General features: G+C 44.1%; 1 protein-coding gene across 12 annotated transcripts in view; it reads right to left on the bottom strand.

Annotated features, from left to right (window-relative positions):
• Positions 1–18,787, bottom strand: part of CPEB3 (cytoplasmic polyadenylation element binding protein 3) — a 255,613-nt gene that overhangs the window by 26,754 nt on the left and 210,072 nt on the right. For all 12 annotated transcript variants that reach the window (XM_068257805.1, XM_068257804.1, XM_068257811.1 and 9 more), the window contains one exon: positions 16,390–16,479. In XM_068257805.1, coding sequence (XP_068113906.1) covers positions 16,390–16,479 — 90 coding nt within the window. The remainder of the gene's footprint in view (positions 1–16,389; positions 16,480–18,787) is intronic.

Genomic DNA, 18,787 nt, shown 5'->3' with positions numbered 1-18,787 from the left:
CATCCAGAGGCCAAACTTGGTGCTGAGGTCATACTGGAGAGACAGGCTCAATCACACATGTTTTCCAGAGATCTGGCGGCACTGGAGGGGTTTGCAAGCGCTTCCCCTTCAATAGCTAAAGACCTGTCCTTGGCTGACTCATTAATTCCCTGCCTATGTCATCAGCATTTTCACTTTATATGGCTAGTGACCACGGATGTTTGAGTTCAGAGCAACATGTGTTTTTTGGACATTCAATTGCAAGTCAAGTGCAGTGCAAGGTCATTAAAGGGCACCTGAAGTGAGAGGGATAAGGAGGCTGCCATATGCATTTCCTTTCAAACAAGATCAGTTGCCCGGCAGTCCTGCTGATCTTTGGCTGCAGTAGTGTCTGAATAACACCAGAAACAAGCATGCAGGAAATCTAATCAGACTTCCTCCAGAGCACCTGATCTGCATGCTGGTTCCAGGTATATGGCTAAAAGCATTAGTAGCAGAGGATCAGCAGGACAGCCGAGTAACTGCCATAGTGTCAAAGAAAATAAAATGGCAGCGTCCATAGACCTCTCACTTTCGGTGTCCTTTAGTTTCAAAAACTTTTTTTTATTAGGTAGCCATAGAAAAAGGAATTTACATACAGTCATTAAAAGATGTAAACAAGGGGCGCATGCGCGGCGCCAACGGAAGTGGATGCACTCCGTGTGAGTTCCGTGCTTGAGCGGTAGAAAAGGGGTGATATATCCACACATAGAGGGCCTGACTCCACGCCAAATACCTGCGGACTAGCCCCAACATGTCCAGGAAAGGGAAGAAGAACGAGAAGCCCGGAGATTTAGCCGCTCAGCCATCCATAGCGGAGCTCCTCACCAAGAAGCAGACCAAGGGGAAAGACAAGATGGCCGCGTCTCCCACGCCCAGCCAGGCCTCCGAGCGCAGCTCACCACGTGAGTCACCCACCAACTCCCCGTCCACCCAAAAGTCCCCGACAGCCTCCACATCGGAGAAGAAATCTCTCCCTAGCTCCCCACCTCAAGAGCGGGCGCCACCGCCGCAATCTCCTTCTCCGCCATCTTCCCGCGCGGCAGACTCCCCACCTGAGTGCAGACGATCGGAAGCACCACCTAAGGCACGGGGCCCTACACCAGTCTCTCCCACCACTCAAGCGATAGAAACAGCATCCCCACCTCATAGGGGATCCAATGCTGAACTTCTTGCTGAGTTCCAAATAATGCTACGCAGTGAGTTAGCAAAGGCTGTATCAGGCTTCACCGCACAAATGCAAGAGCTGGGTGGCCGGGTAAATGACCTGGAGCAAAGAGTGGACTCATGTGCTGATGCCCTAAAATATGATGATGCCAGAATGGATAATCAAGATGTCAAGATAGCTGCCCTATAAGCTCGTTTAGAGGACTTTGAAAACAGAGCAAGACGCTCAAATGTTCGCATCAGAGGCCTACCTGAAAGTGTGACAGACATTAAAGAAGCAGCACTCAATTTATTTTCCACAATGCTCCCGCAAACAGATCCAGCGGAATTCCGGCTCGACAGAATCCACAGAGCTCTTGGAAGACCACGTAATCCTGACCTCCCAAGGGATGTAGTCCTGAAGTTCCACTATTATGAAACAAAAGACAGAATCATGGCGGCTGCACGAGATCTCACAAATCTTCCAGGAGTACCACAGTCAGTACGCCTTTACGCTGACTTGTCACCGCTTCCACTCCAAAAGCGAAGAGCCATGCGACCTATAGTGCAAGCCCTCATTAAAGAGACCATCAGATACAGATGGACCTTCCCCTTTGGGTTGCAGTTCCAGATAAATGGCGTCTCCCACCTCATAAAGTCCCCGGAAGAAGGCAGACTACTCCTAGAAGAAGCCAACATTAGGATCGAGACAACCGAATCCTTCTCTCAGCAGTCTGCCCCACCGCTCCCGCAAAGGCCAAATAGACCCGAGAGAGAATGGCACACAGTGAACAGAAGAAGGCCCCCTGGAACGACTCTCTCGTCCTCTCAAGACTCTGCTATCCGTAGTCCGTGAGTTATACTCCCTCCTGGACAGATGCCCACCCTGGCCCCTCTTCATCCTTATTTTTATCTTTCTTTTTTGTGTCTTTGACCCCAGGACAACTCCAGCTCCATGAATGAGCTAATTAACCACCAATATCCCATCCAAAACTCACTCCCCCATATTACTATAGTCCACCATCCATAGACTGTGATTTGATCCAGTGGCCCTGTACTATCATCATCCAAAAGCCTGTTTTATTTGCCTTACGCAATTTTCCAAACGAGTGCCCCAGACCGAGTACTCCTAATATGTTACTAAACGCTACTAACCTATGTGCTAACATTCTATTTTCTCCTTATTTAGCTGGCTATCGATACTGTTTAAAAATATTCACTACTGCTGGGTAGTCTTTCCGACCACTTACAGGCGGGGGGCTCCCCCCCCCCCCGCGGGCCCCGGGCCTAAAGGGGGGGAGGCCGGGGGGGCGGGTGTGGGCCCTGCGGCCACCCCTGGTTGTGGGGGGTTGTCGGGCCTGGACGCGCCCCCCGGGCTGAGGATAACGGGCTGGGGGCCTGGGGGGGGGGGGGGCGCAGCCCCCCCCCGCGTGATGACAGGGCTAGTTGATCATTCTTCTATGTATTATGATGATAATTATAATGTATACCTAGGTTTGCCACTGATGTATGGGTTTTTTTTTTTAAGAATTTGTTACATTCCTACGTTTATTCAACGCTGAGGTAATTTTCCCACACCTGGAGATTCGGATCTCTTCCCGCGGCCGGCTTGGTCACCTGGGCTCGTGGTGGAGGCCGGGGAGATCCCTCCGGGCCACCAATTTTCCCTCCCATGGAGGGGGCTGGCCCGGACGGATCCCCCGAGTCAAGGAAGCCAGCCTGGGGGGCCTCCCGGGGTCGTGGGAAGACTCTTGAAGGTAAAGATTAGATCGCTCCTACCTGCTGTGACTTTTAGCCTCCCTGCTTGTTCCATGTTTTTGTACTGACCATTCCTTGGGCCAATTACTAACTAGGGCCAGGCAGTCCCAAAACTCTATAATAGGTACCCCATTGAGGGGGCTCATCCCCCTCCCTATACTCATAATCAAAATAGCCCTCTGCTATAGTAATGAAACTAAACCCTTACCGCTCAAGGTTCTCTTGTTGCCCCCATGACTAGAGGTATGATAGGGGAAGGAACTAATAAGTCCGACCCCCCTCATACCCACCATGCCAGGATTGTCTCTACAATCCTAGGGATTACGTTCCCTCACCGCCCTCGGGTTCCACGGTCAGTTCTCCCTGGTTTACTAATTACAGCACGAAGATTAAGCTCGCTATGGTCCCTTCCCCATGATGGCACATTTGAATAACAGAACCTTCCTAAAAGTACTATCCTGTAATGCACGGGGTCTTAACGCCCCGCGGAAGAGGAGAGAGGTGTTCCACGACTTGAGCAGGCACCACCCTGACATAGTCTGTATCCAAGAAACTCATTTTTCCACCACTTCATGCCCAGCCTATTTCCACAAACACTATACTGCTAAATTTGTTTCCACTGCCCCTAAAAAGCATAGAGGAGTCTTGGTTCTAATACATAAAAGCCTGCCCCTGGAAGTAACAAACACCCAACTAGACACTGAAGGGAGATATGTTATCCTAACCGGGTCCATATACACATGGCGCCTCCACCTTATTAGCTCATATGCCCCTCCGGAACAGGCCTTTAAGACATTCCAAACGATCCAAAAGAAATTAAGCGTACAACCCAACACACTTGTCTTGTGGTGTGGTGACTTTAACCTCACCTTGAACGAAAAACTCGATAAATCTAAACCCTCCCCTGATAAACTTTCTAAAACGCAAAGAAAACGTCTCCAAACCCTATTGGAAAACAACTTCCTAGTGGATGCCTGGAGAGAGCTCTACGGTGACAAAAAGGGCTACACTCACTACTCCGCACCACATCACACGTATGCCAAAATTGACCACATTTTAGTCACTACTTCTACAGTACCACACCTGGTCTATGTTAGACATATACCTTCCCCGCTCTCAGACCATGACATGCTTCTTGCATGTTTAGACCTGCAGGCAGAAGTCATCAGGCCTCGAATTTGGCGCCTAAATGAATCTGTGTTATTTAACACTAAATCAAGGTCAGAAGTATCCTCTCACCTCCAACAATATTTCTCGGAAAACGACCACCCTGACACTTCCCCTGCCACCCTCTGGATGGCCCATAAAGCCGTTATCCGTGGCAAATTTATTCAAATCGGGGCCCAAAGAAAAAGGAAAAACTCTGAGGACATTTCTAACCTATCCTACAAACTTCAGCGTCTTCGGTCACTACATCAGGTTGAGCACTCCCACTATATCTTAAAACAAATCAAGGATGTTGAACTACAGATTCATATCCTTCTCTCAAATAATGTTGAAAAGGCCCTAACATGGACCAAGGCTAACTATTACAGGCTTGCAAATAAACCTGACAGCTGGCTGGCTGCAAAACTAAGAAACTCTCATAGAACCAATACAATATATAAAATCAGGACCCCCCTCGGCCATGTCACAAGCGACCCAAACAAAATTGCACAAACCTTCCACCACTTCTATCAATCACTCTACACAGACTCCACCCCTCCCCAACACCAGAAAGTATCCAATTTTCTTCACCAAATACATTTTCCTAGACTGACCGAGGAGTCTAAGACTCTCCTAAATAATCCAATATCCCTTGAGGAAATATCTAGTAGCATTGGAAAGCTTAAGACCCGAAAAGCTTATGGGCCGGACGGCCTCACAGCCCTTTACTACAAAAAATTTCAAAGTATACTGTCCCCTCATCTCCAATCCTTCCTCAACACACTAATGAAAAAAGAACTAGCACACTGAGTTCTTGGACTCCTTTATCACCTTAATCCCGAAACCCAACAGAGATCCACTCCAGCCCAAGAATTATAGACCGATCTCACTTCTTAACATCGACTACAAAATTTTTACAGCCATCCTAGCCCGAAGGATAAACAAACTATTACCATCTATCATTAAAAATGATCAGGTAGGTTTTATCCCATTTAGGCAGGCCACAGACAGTGTTAGGAAGAATGTAGCCATAATTACTCACGCAAATAAAACTAGAAGACCACTCATGACCCTAACACTAGATATCGAAAAAGCTTTCGATATGATAGCATGGCCCTATATGTTTGACGTATTATCCCATTTGGGCCTGCCCGACTCGTACACACACTGGCTGACCCAAATATACTCCACACCTCACGCAACTCTCAAACTCCCGGGCTCCCCCAGCACCCCAATCAATATCCAAAGAGGGACTAGACAAGGCTGCCCCCTCTCTCCAGCGATCTTCGCCATCATTATAGAGCCACTAGCCTCCTATCTTAGGCAGAACACTTCTATCCAGGGTTACACGATATCGGATGAAGAATTTAAACTCAGCCTCTTTGCCGACGATATCCTACTCACTATAACGAACCCCCACATATCAATCCCTAACTTAATGAAGGCCTTAAAATTCTTCGAAGGAATTTCTGGTTTAAGACTCAATTATGACAAATCAGAAGCAATGTACTGTAACTATGAGAAAGCTAAAGCCCTAGCTATCTCCAAACAACACAATTTCCAACATCGGGACCATTTCACTCAGTACCTGGGAATTAAGCTCACTAATGACTATAACCAGTTGTACCATAAAAACTATGCGCCCCTGTATCGGGAGTTGACCGCCCTGCTCAGGTCGTGGAACACCTATAAAATTTCTTGGGCGGGGAGGCTCACGAGTGTGAAAATGACACTTCTTCCCAAATTATACTACTTCAGAGTTCTTCCAACCCCAATCAAAAAGCGCGATATTCTAGCTCTTCAGAAAGAAATATCCAAATTTATCTGGGCAGGGAAAAAGCCCCGAATATCCCGCAAAATACTTTACTGGCATAAGAAAGAGGGAGGCCTATCGGTCCCCAACCTCACCCTATACTATAAGGCTGCACAATTGGCGATCCTCCCAACCATCTACAGCGATGCTCATGCCCCTAGATGGGTCTCCCTAGAAAACCTCATCTCCCCCCTAACATGGAAGGGTATTCTGTGGTCACATACCACGGATACAGCTCCAATACGGAATAACTCTATCATAACATACCATACCCTAAAAATCTGGAGACCAGATTTGTAGCTTCGTAGCTTCTCTCCAATCTAAGCCATCGATCTTAACCGAAATTAAATCTAATTCAGACTTCCCCGAAGGTCTCCAGGCACCGTCCTTCCCATGGTGGTCGTCAGACGCCCAACCCACAATTAAGGCATATTTAGTCCGAGGGATGACCCCTACGTGGAAACAGCTAATAGATATCACGAAGCCTAGGATTTCAGCCTGGCTCAATATAAGGCAACTATATCATTTTCTAACTAAACTAGCTAAACCAGGTACTTTCATCCAACCTACACGTTTTGAAAGCCTGTGTCTCCATGACCCCATGCAAAAAGGAGTACTTGCGTATATTTATTCGATCCTCAACTCCCCTCCAACGAATCATATACACCAATATCAAAAACAATGGGAAAGTGACCTCCGCTCACAACTCAAAGATGAGGAGTGGACCCAATGCCTGGAGACCTTATCTAGGGGGGGTCTGCAAACAACACATATGGAAGTGTCCCTACGATTACTATATCGTATATACCTGGTCCCCCATAGGCTTCATCAAATAGACCCAACAAAAAGCCCACTCTGCTTCAGAGGATGCAAGGTTACGGGCACATATCACATCTGGTTTTCCTGCCCCAGGGCGTCTCGCCTCTGGGGAAGACTACGCCACCTCATCAATAACATAATTCCTAAACCTATCACACTGGACCCCAAAATACTCCTTCTAGGATACAAGCCAAAGGCAATGTTATATGCCCAACATAAACTTGTGCAATTCATTGCATGCGCTGCCAAAACGCATATTGCAGCTAACTGGCTTTCACCACACCTCTCCTACCTTCAGGTAGTCAGTAGCATAAATTCTATAATGACCTGTGAACGTATCAATGCCATAATTAACGATAGAATGCCCCAATTCCAAAAAGTCTGGGAGCCCTGGTCAACCAATAAACTCTCTAAAGGCACCCAAGCACTGCTGGACCTCGCACCCTTCCCCTGTTAGAAGGTTCACCTAATGAGGGCTGCGGAACCCCGGGCCATATACAATCTTCCTAGACTCTCAGTTATAACTAACCATAACAAAGAACTGACCGTGCTATAGTTTTATGTTTCTTATGATTCATATGCAACTTCAATGTTTTTGTTACAACCATCTTATCGCTTTCCAGAACTGACCTTTCTAGAACGTAAATGTAAAATTCATACTATGTGTATTATTTGATATCTGTTGCCCATGTTGGGCCAATACAGATATGTTATATTATGTTGTAATGTTCCTTTTGCTACTTTGGCACTTGAGTGCCTAATAAAAGATTTTGAAACTAAAAGATGTAAACAATACGCACAAATTAGCAGCACAAGTTGAATGCAAAAAATTTACAGGTATATGCATTATGACAAGTTACAGTGTGCATTTGGTAAGCCTTAAGCAAAAGGACAGTCTCTTGAGCTACCTAAGGGCTATCCTGAGGTCATAGCTGGATGTAAATCAGAGTGTGGATAGCCTGTGGCTAACATTGTAGAATAACAACTGTAAAATAAACCAAAATTGGAATTGTTGGTCACCAGAGCAACAGTATCCTAGGTTATTTATGGAAGAGGAAGAAAGGATATACAGGTACATCTGATATAGATAAGGGTTTAGGCCTGATAAGCCCAAAAAGTTTTCTAGAAGGCTCCCAGTTGGCTTCTTACACCTGGGGAGGACACATTCTGTATCCAGGGGAGCCAGATTCTTTCAAAGTGGTCGGTTCTGTCCAGCAGGTTTGCCTTGATTTTTTCATTTAGCATTGTAATATGTATTCGGTGTAGTACTCTAGTGAAGAGTAGTTTAGGTTGACGACACTGCGAAGCTATATATGTTTTGGTTGCGTTCATAGCGAACTGAATAAGTTTGTGCTGCGCAAACGTAGCATGCTCAGGTTGTAGGCCTAGCAGGCATGTGGCGGGGTCTTGGTCTAGAATTCGTAAGATCCTTTTAAGCTTCTGAATAATCTTTCGCCAAATGGAGGCAACCTCTGGGCAAATCCACCAAATGTGATATAGTGAACCTACATCTGGGCATCCCCTGAAACAGCGATCGGACTGGTCCGCAAAGATACGATGTAGTCTCTCAGGAACCATAGAAGTCCTGTGAAGGAGTTGAAGTGAGACTTCCATGTCAGTTACATAAAGACTACCTTTAGAGAGTGTCAAAACATTGGTCCCATTCATCATTATCCAGGGCTTTCTGTAGATCCCTCTTCCAAGCCAGCTGAAAGGAATACTTAATGTCCACTTTAGGTGTCCTTTAAAAGCTTGTGTACATGGTCCTTTCATTTCATGTCGAGTTTGATTCCAGTTCCTATTCCAGCTAATCTGAGTAGTAAATTGGGATCAACTTTAAAAGGAAATACATATGGGAGCCTCCATATCCCTCTCACTTCAGGTGTCCTGTTAAAGGTACTCCATGCACTACTCAATTTGTAATAGACCAAGTCAATGATCAATATCTTCCAGATAGCGACTGTTTACCTGCTCTACCACTTTATACTATTCAATATTACACAAGATTTTGGCAGAAGTCTTGTCTAATATGGTTCTCATCATGGCAGCCCAATACAGTACAAATGTATGGAAAACACTTTTCTAAGCACTTCGCCTTTTTTCCCTTCCTGACGCAAGTCTTTGATCCAGAAATGAATAAATACAATGTATTTAAGCGCTGGGAAAATTGCTATACAAAAAGCTTTTTCAAGCGCTTTGCAATTTCCCTGTACCTTCTATTGAGCCAAAGCACTCAGAAAATGGTACAGGCAGCGTTTTGCTGAGCGGATCAGAAACAAACTGCTCAGAAGTGAACACTCTCATAGGGAATCATTTCACAAGCTTTTTAGGGCGATTTTCAAAATTGCGGGCACTTGAAAAAAGGGTGTGAGCGAGCCCTTATAGTTTGGTTTAGTGCCAAAAATTACCGCGCATGGGTGTGAGCGAGGCTTCTTTTTAGCGTTGCGGTCATCCAATCACACAGCAAACTAAAACGCAGGCTGCTAATGTGAAAACAGCCTTAGACCACCAACACTGTTCAATGCACTCAAATCTGGCTATTCTTTTATTCCATAATAGCATCTATATAATTATGTTGGATGAATACACACCTGGATTAGATTGCAGTGTTTTTAGATTTTGCAGTTGGGGGGGTTGTTAATAATCGAGTAGTTAAAGAGGAACTCCAGTGAAAATAATGTAGTAAAAAAAGTGCTTCATTTTTTACCATAATTATGTATAAATGATTTAGTCAGTGTTTGCTCATTGTAAAATCTTTCCTCTCCCAGATTCACATTCTGACATTTATTACATGGTGACATTGTTACTGTGGGCAGGTTATTTAGCTGTTTCTAGCTGCTCTGTCTGTTACAGACAGCTAATAACAGCTATTTCCTGTCTCTGAACATTGTTACATTGTGGCAGTTTGCCAGCAGTACCTCGGTATTCAGAGCCTCTTGTGGGAGGGGTTTCAGCACAAAATCAGTCACACAGCGCCCCCTGATGGTCTGTTTGTGAAAATCATTGTCTTTCTCATGTAAAATGGGGTATCAGCTACTGATTGGGAAAAAGTTCAATTCTTGGTTGGAGTTTCTCTTTAAGAAGAAAAATCCCTTCTATTGCACCTTGAACCATATGAAAACAAACATAACTGAAAAGGCTTATAATAGCGACGCCATCCCCACAGCCATTATTTCAGCTTACAGAGAATATAATCCCCCCCCCCCCCCCCCCCCTCCCCTGATACAGAGCACGTACCTTTTATGAACAGACGGCTGCCTCTGTCCTTGTTTAACCAACAACAAGTTTGTAAAATTGGAAAGAAAAATCACACGCTGAGAGCAATCTATGGCAGGCCCAGATTGTGTTATTTACTGCTGAAAGCAGGAAAACAAATGGATCTCCTACCAGAGGTTTAATTGATCTGGTTCAGTGCGACAAGTCACGCTCAGCGTTCACCTTCCATTTTAGGAAACATATAGGTTTATGTCGAGATAATTGCCTGTGTTACCGCCGCGGCCCAAAGCCGTAAGCGAGAATGTATTGCTATGGATCTTTATGCAGCGTGAGCCTCAACTGCAGAAGGCCAGTCCAGCCCCCCCCCCCCCCCCCCCCCCCATCTTCTAAATTAGATAAAGCTCCATGCGCGATAGCTTTTACCAGCTCAAGTTCATTTCTGCAAACAATAAAAACCACAGTTTAAATTGGAATTTTAACATCAGCCCAAAACCACAGGAGACTGAGGAGACAAAAGTTTTTACTGAGAGAGGGGGAAAAAAAATTACACAAACTTATTTGTGTGAATGTTAATTAGCACAGGGGATTAGGTAGCTGAATGTGGTCACGCTTTTATATACATGCCTTAATCGCCTCTGGTCAGGTTTAGGAAACCTTCTCTCCCTGCAATGGTAATAAAAACTATAAGAGTTGGCTTCGTTCCAGGCACAAGCGAGATAAGGTATCAGGCAAATCGGGCGCATGCGGCTTCTGGACAAATCGTAAATTCGGGCGTCGCCTACGATAATTATTATTTAAGGGGTGACAATGGGGAAATTATGTTTGTTGCTTTCTTTCTTTTACTTTTTTTGTGCAGGGGGGATCGTTCGGATTAAACGCCAGGAAGGGTATTTGCGCAAGGGGGGGTGGGGGAAGCAGTTAGGTTTAGATTGCCAGGGGTTGGGGCGGTTAGGCTAAGGCGTCAGGAATGGGGTTTGTGCAGAGGGGACAGTTACGGGTAAGCGTCAGAAAGGGGGTTGGTAAGGCACCACTAGTTGAGGACTTAGGGCTAGTCACCACCAGGGTAATAAGGGTAGGCATTGGTAGTGGAGGGTTATGTTTGGTAGAGTAGGGTTAGGTGTAGCTGTAGTAAAATATTGGTAACAATCCTATATAATAAAACACCTGTGTCCTGTCCGTGTGGGTCTGTGCGTTTGCACTACTACTACTACGCATGTGCCGCACGGACAGCCTTGGGACAAGAGCAGGACGGCCGGGTGGGCGGGTGTGTGTGCGTGGCGGGTGCAGGCGCGCGCATGTGGCAGTGATGACAGACCTAGAGAGCCCGTTTTTAAACGGGCTAAGGTCACTAGTTACAGATATTTCACAAGGGAAAATTCACACTTTAGAGTATTGGTAAATTTACCAATATTCTATTATCGGCACTGTTCCTGTGCCCGATTTGCCATGGTGCCCAAAATTCATGTATGCAAAAAGGTACATCTGGGTTACCCTGAGAACACATTACCACTGCTGACCTGCACTTGAACTGCCAACAATTAACTCACATTTACAGTATAAGCTGGGGTCATAAGTAGATAGCACATAAGTAGGTAGGCATTCTCTTTGAGATCGATTAAAACCTCATATACCTTATTCATTGTACGTTCTGCTGTCTGGATTGCCTTATCCATCATCCACCCCCGTTACCCCCAAGGATTGTGTATTACTTTCTGCCACTGCCTCTCAATCCGGCGATCCTACTAGCTGGCACTCGTTATTTACCACATAGCCGCTGGGGTTGGTTAAGATGAGGCAGGGGGTTGAGGTTAGGCATCAAAGCGGATGGTTAAGGTTGGGCATAGGGGGGCGGTTAAGGTCAGGGATCGAAAGGGGATGGTTAAGGATAGATATCAAGGGGAGATCTCTGGCTAGTAACTCCTCCCACTCCTCCTGCCCAGACTGAGCTCCCATAAACCCTTGCTACTGTCTGAAAATGCCAAGGCACCCTGAAGAGCTGTGGGCAAGGCTTGTTTAGTTTATAGGGAATTAGAGTATTAAAACAAAAAAGTATTTGGCTTGAGAAATGCCCCATAAACTATATGAAAGGAACACAATTGTACAATGAGTAAAAGTTTATCTCGGATCCACTTTAAAGAGGAACGGTTGCAAAAATTTTAAAATTAAAAAATACAAAGCAAAATTAGCCATACATTACTTCTCTCCTATGTTGCTGTCACCTACAGTAGGTAGTAGAAATCTGACAGTACCGACAGGTTTTGGATTAGTCCATCTCTTCATTGGAGATTCTCAGCATGGCCTTGATCCTTTATAAAGACATTCCCTGAAAAATTTTTATACAATGATGCTGGCCAGCCTCCCTGCTCGCTGCACACTTTTTTGGCAGTTGGACGGAGCAACTGCCATTCACTGAATGCTTTTAAAAATAAAAAAAACCCTGAGAACCCCCCATGAGAAGATGGGCTAGTCCAAAATCTGTCGGTAATGTCAGATTTCTACTACTTACTGTAAGTGACAGCAACATGGGAGAAAAGCAATTTATGGCTCATGACTCCGGAAGAAACGGACTTCTTATTTGTATATGTTAACATGTATTTTACATTTTAAGATTCTCGCGAGGGTGAGAATAGGGTTAGGTCTAGCTACTGTATCAGCGCTGCAAGAGGCACATTGGCAAATTCACAGTTATTTTACTATCTGCTATTGTGGGGCCCCCTTTCTTCATGTACACAGGAAAACAAATCATTTGAGACCATTATCTATGCCAGTAAAGGGTTGGAGTATTTCTCGGGCTCACCATTTAAAGCAAAATGTTTGCCAACTCATACCTCAATAAATGCTAAATATATATTTGCCAGAAGGTATTTGCAATTATGCAGCTTTCTATGAGCAAGAAAAGGTCAACAGCTGAATGTATCTGTTGGATTAAAATGGCTCCGTAAATTAAATACACCACAGGTACACTTTGCGCTTCAGAATTTCTGGATGCATCTAGTTTTTAGGGATATAAAAAAAGATTGTGTGCATATTAAGCAGTGATGCATCATAGGAGGTCTTTTCTCCCTCACATAAAGCTTGGTTGTGGAAGAGTACAATGCTTTCACATTTGACTAAAAGCAGTTCAGTGCAATGCATCAAGGTTACTGGAAACCAAGTATATTGTCTGCCAAGGCCTAGATATATTCCCTCTGTGTGGAGCAATGAAATATTTAGTATACATGGCAAAGCACTTAGTAGGAGCAAACTCTATTCTTTTGGCCATATGAGCAATATTTCCAAGTGTAATGAGTGAAAGTTAAGCAGTTCTGTCCAGTCACGCAGCAAGAATGCACAGCGCATTCCAGCCTCACTTTATTGTACATTTCTGGTTAAACATTTTCTGGAGGAGCCCAGCAATCCTTCACCATTGATATATAGCAGTACGGCCAATGTGTGTATATTATGGCTATTGGCTAATTAGAATGTCTTTATGACTAAAAAAGGACAACTAGGTCTTGAAAAATTCTAAGACACAACATAAAGGGGTTCCCCGACTTATTCTTAGTGGACCATCACAAACACTTGGATAGTTTGCTGGTTAGGTGCACGCATTTTTATGTAGGAGTCCAGTATTCAGGGCCGGTTCTCTCATGAGGCAAGGTGAAACATTTGCATCAGGCGCAGAGATTTCAGGGGCAGCATTTTTGTACTGTGTGTACCTTCCTGAGGAGGAATGGAGTGGCTGAGGGTGAGCAAGTTTGCCTCAGGCTGCAAAAAGTCTACAACCTGCCCTGCCAGGATTCAAACGCTGTAATCAATTCATAACCAGTTAAGAGTCTTTAGGCAAGTCTCCCCAAAGCTAAAAAATGCCCAACCAAGGTTACTGAGCACTTTTACCTTCACATTGGACAGCGTCTTGCAGTGACGCAGAGGTGGCCTTCTCTGTGCTTTATCTGTGCACTGCATTAAAACGGACGGTAACGCTGCAGAATTCACAGCCACTGGTCGTCTGGGTTCTGCTGCCCAACTCACTGTTGAGGTCTCCACAGGCAGTAATCACAACTATGCAGCAGCAGAGACACAGGTGAGCAGCTGAACTGAGGAGCTATGCCAGCACACTGTGGGCACACACTGCATTAAGAGGAAGAGCAGCAGCACTCTGATAGACGGCCCTGGATTTGCTATAGGATACCACTTTTGAGGGGGAGATGTGAATCTATATGCAGTTAACCATGGCAAACAAGAAGTAAACATAAACCCCAATGTTTGTTTATTCTATCCGCAGCTTAAAGGTTTTCACATTAAGGAAGGTGTGGTTTTCAATCTATCAAATACAGCAGGTGGTAAACTTGTGATGTTCGCACATGATTGGCCACAGTGGCCAGCCTCTGACGCACATGATTGGCCACAGTGGCCAGCCTCTGGCGCACATGATTGGCCACAGTGGCCAGCCTCTGGCGCACATGATTGGCCACAGTGGCCAGCCTCTGGCGCACATGATTGGCCACAGTGGCCAGCCTCTGGCGCACATGATTGGCCACAGTGGCCAGCCTCTGGCGCACATGATTGGCCACAGTGGCCAGCCTCTGACGCACATGATTGGCCACAGTGGCCAGCCTCTGACGCACATGATTGGCCACAGTGGCCAGCCTCTGACGCACATGATTGGCCTCTGATACGCATTACAAAGACTAACAAAGAGGGAACTATAGAGCCAGTTAATTAAAAAGTCAAACAGCCAGTGTGTGTAGGACATGGACTTTCATTTGTTAGCGTAACACATAGCCTACTTCTACCATAGATACAGTTGTATATGCACAGCCTAGCCTAAATAAAAGAAAAAAAAATGAATATGGTTGTAGAATGCCATTATGCTCAAAATTGATGACAAAACAGTTGGTTATAAAACAGGCAGCAAAAACTGTGCCATATGGCATTTGATTAACACCTTACAGGCAAGGCAGCTGAAGGGAAGGTGAAAGCAAGTTCCCTTTTTAGGATCAGGACAGAAATAGTGCCATAGCTCAGCCATCACATGGCTGGTGCTGTAATATGCTCTAACCTATGAAAGCAAGATATGGCAACAAAAGAAAGACTAATACTAGCACCTACCCAACACATCTGCAATCCTTATTATCAATATTAATTCTTATGATTAATATGATAATCAACGCTAAATGAAGAAAAAATAAAATAAAAATGTAAGCTTGCTTATTTACTTGAGCCCCCCCAAGTACACTCATTTTACAAGCCTTCCTCTGGGACTAATCAACTTTGAGGGCGTCTCCCCATACAAGAACTGGAGTAACTAACGTAGGCCAAGTGTTAGCACTTGTATTTGTTCAAAAATAGCTGTAACATTAAATCTAATTTAGGCCTCTTTCACAGTGGGACGTTAAAGTCGCACGTTATAAAAATTTATACCGCAGACTAACGCACAGCAATACAAAGTCTGTGCGACATTCACAGTGCTCACGTTGCGTTGTGTGTAACGTGTAGCAATATTTAGAGTGTGCTGCATGCTGTGTGTTCAACAATGTATCTGCTGTGTAATTTGTGTTTCACAAGCTCAGTAATTTTTTTTAATTCTTTTTTTTTTTTTTAAATGCAACGCATGCGCCGTTTTCGGTCCATCAGTATGCAGCGAAAACGGAGCACCAAGAGACATAATGCAGTGCAAAATAACGTCCAATTTCATGACCTACATGCACTGCGTTAGGGGCACGTTGTGCGACTTTTGTGGTCGTTGTTAGGGGATGTTGCGTCCCACTGTGAAAGAGGCCTAAAGGAAACAAAAAGCTGTATGGAATGCTAATAGCAGTTTTTTTCAGTGGTTCCTGTTTTTAAATTAAAACCACAATTTTACAAGCACCTGAAAGACCTGAGTACAGTGTAAAATGATTGCAGCACAGTCATGTCATATACAACTGAGCCAAAAGTAACTTAAGTGAACCTGAAGTGTAAAACTAGAGACAATTTACTCTAGGAGTAGTATGGATGATAAATAGACCATTAGTAACATAGTAATGAGTCATTTTTTATTTCAGTTTAATGGCTTAATTTGAAGAGCTGCATAAGACTGTCACGGTTGCTGTTCCCTCCTTTGCCTTTTTAAGCCAAAAGAGAAAGAAAAAGTAGAGACCCATTTGAAGTTTCCTGAACTTAAACCTAATTAGAAGCCTTATCTTACAGTTTTCCAGCTGCCTTATTCTCCATTTACTTTTCAGGAAACCGGATTGAATTTGACAAGCTGTCAACAAGACATTTTGCCTAGATAGCATCTATAGTTTTCTTTTTTTAAACTCCTGCTGTTCTGGATAACAGAACGTGACTTCAGAGAATGTCTTACTAGGCTGAGTATTATACAGCATGTACCCATGTTTAACTCATGTCACTTCAGATACGCTTTAAGCTTTTACGTACACACAGTTTATAATTTCACATGTAAATATAAGATCACCTCATCACAATCAGTGTAATTAAAATAAAATTACCTTTTGGTGGAAAGTAAGATTTACTTTCTGCTTTGTGAGGCCAATCCACCACCAAAGGACCAAACCTCCGGAAGCTTGCTGTGATCTCGTCTGGAAATAGCAAGCCAATAAAATAAATAAATCACCAATTTAAAAAAAATACATGGTACTGACAAAATTAAAGCATTGCAATTACTATGCTGCTCATAATGGTGGAGATCATGCCTATAAATGTAACCTACTTAAAGGGAACATGAGGTGAGAAGGATAGGATACCCTGAACAAGAATGCAGATCAGATGTTTCTGATAAAAATCTGACAAGATTAGCCACATGCTTGTTTCAGGTGTGTGATTTAAACCCTACTGATCAGAAAGATTAGCAGGACTGCCAGGCAACTAGTACTTTTTCAAAGGAAATAAATATGACAGCCTCTATATGCATGTCACCGCGGGTTCCTTTTAAATAAATCAAAGACCTGAAATATTACATATGTGGTTATGTCCAGAAATTAACTGACTTCCTTCACAACCACATGGTATACCAGGCAACAGGCCCCAAGCTATGCCTTTTAGGCATTTTGTCGGATGACAAATTGTTTATCTCAGAACCCCTCTATGCTGCCAGGTTGTTGATTGCCAGGCACTGGCTAGCCTCAAAAATCCCAATTTTTCAAGAATGGATATGTATTCAAAACCTAGTCCAAAACCTGTTCGATTTTTACTGCCTACTGTGTAAGTGACAGTAATGCTGGGAATACACGAGTCGACCCGGCGGCTCGATTAGCCGGCGGATTGACTTCCGCCGCCCGGATTGATTCCCGCTCGTCCCCGCGGGCACTTCCTCATCAGCGGTTCGTTTTCTAATATTGTCCGCCCGCGGGGATCGGCGGCTCGATTGATAAGGAAGAAACGCATCGTCTATTCCCAGCATTACATAGGAGGAAAAGCCATTTATGGTGCTCAGAGGGGGAGAAAGATATGCCCAGGGTATGATAAAATCATGTTAAAAGCAACCAAAGTTAAACATACTTTTAATGTGCACTTGGCCAAAAGTACGTTACAAACTTTTTTTCATTTTGGTTGCTCTTAACATGGTTTTATTATACCCTGGGTGCCTCTTTCTCCCCCTTTGTGTTACTAACCCTCCTTCGGGAGGGGTATTCTATATGGCCAAGTGGCCTAACATCACCTTTGCAACCACCTAGAACTTTTTGTACCAAGAGAGCGAACACATCCAGCCTGGCTGGTCCCCCAAGTGGAGTCAGGTCTGTATCTCCACATGCCTACAGTGGTTGGTTGCCCGTCTGCAACCTTCCTTTGTGAGTACATTTCATTGACTCTACAACATTTTTATTGTCGTGACTTACTGCACTATCGGGGCTCCCTGGTTGTCTGTGTTTTTATGTTTTTATCCAGGGTGTTACCCGCCTTTTTTCACCCTACCCGCATATTTATAGTGCAGCTTACTCAGAGAAAAGTAAACTTTACACCCCCTTCTATTGACGCCTAGAATAGCATTACTAGGCCTATTAGATGGTGTTCCCATGAGGAAACACTCCCAATACCTAATACGCATTGTATGTTTTTATGCTCAGAAATGCTGCGGGTATGGAAATAAACAGCCCCCTCTGTGAGCTCATGAAAATGCATGATCAACAATGCCCTGCCGCTTCACCGCCTGACATATAAAAGCAGGAATTACCCATGTAGATATAATACAATTTGGGCATCCCGGTATAGAAAAGATACAATTACTACTACAGGCCCAGAGGAACAATGATAATAAAAACAAAACAATATACATCCGGCTACATTACACTCCCCAATGTGATATGGCGATATAGGGTCCGGAGTCAGAACTTGTCTATCCCCCCCCCCCCCCCCCAAACTTCCTCATAGTCTTCCCCACTTATGATTCTCTCTTTCTCCTCCTTTACTCTGGACACGAGATGCTGAGTGCCTTAGTGCTCAAGTTGTACAAGCTATTGACTGTTCAATTAATTACATGCCATGAATTTAAAAAGAAACAATATATGTAGATTATTGAGCACTCTGCTATGTCAATATGCATATTGCACTACAAAATGATGCTCCTGAGCATTGTGATGCTTGGAACTGCGCCAGAGAGCTTTCTTTGTCTCTGGTTGTATGTTATTTTGCTGATTTAAAACCAAATGATTTGTTGGGGGAAAAAATAGATGTAAATTTTATCTGCATGTAATTTACATTTTACAGTATTTTTTGCAGTAGTGTCCTTCAAGCCATCTAGAGTGATAACTGATGCCTACAAGTGCTCGGGCAAAGTTATAGATATTTCAGTTATTGACAGAGCACATCTACATTTGTACAAATGCTCCTTTAACATTCCCCTACACATCATAAACTACAGAAACTCATGCTGAAAGCCATAATAGGAAA

The sequence above is a fragment of the Hyperolius riggenbachi genome, chromosome 10, assembly GCF_040937935.1.
Source record: "Hyperolius riggenbachi isolate aHypRig1 chromosome 10, aHypRig1.pri, whole genome shotgun sequence".
NCBI classification, from domain to species: domain Eukaryota; kingdom Metazoa; phylum Chordata; class Amphibia; order Anura; family Hyperoliidae; genus Hyperolius; species Hyperolius riggenbachi.
This window is presented reverse-complemented; position numbering and strand designations above follow the sequence as displayed.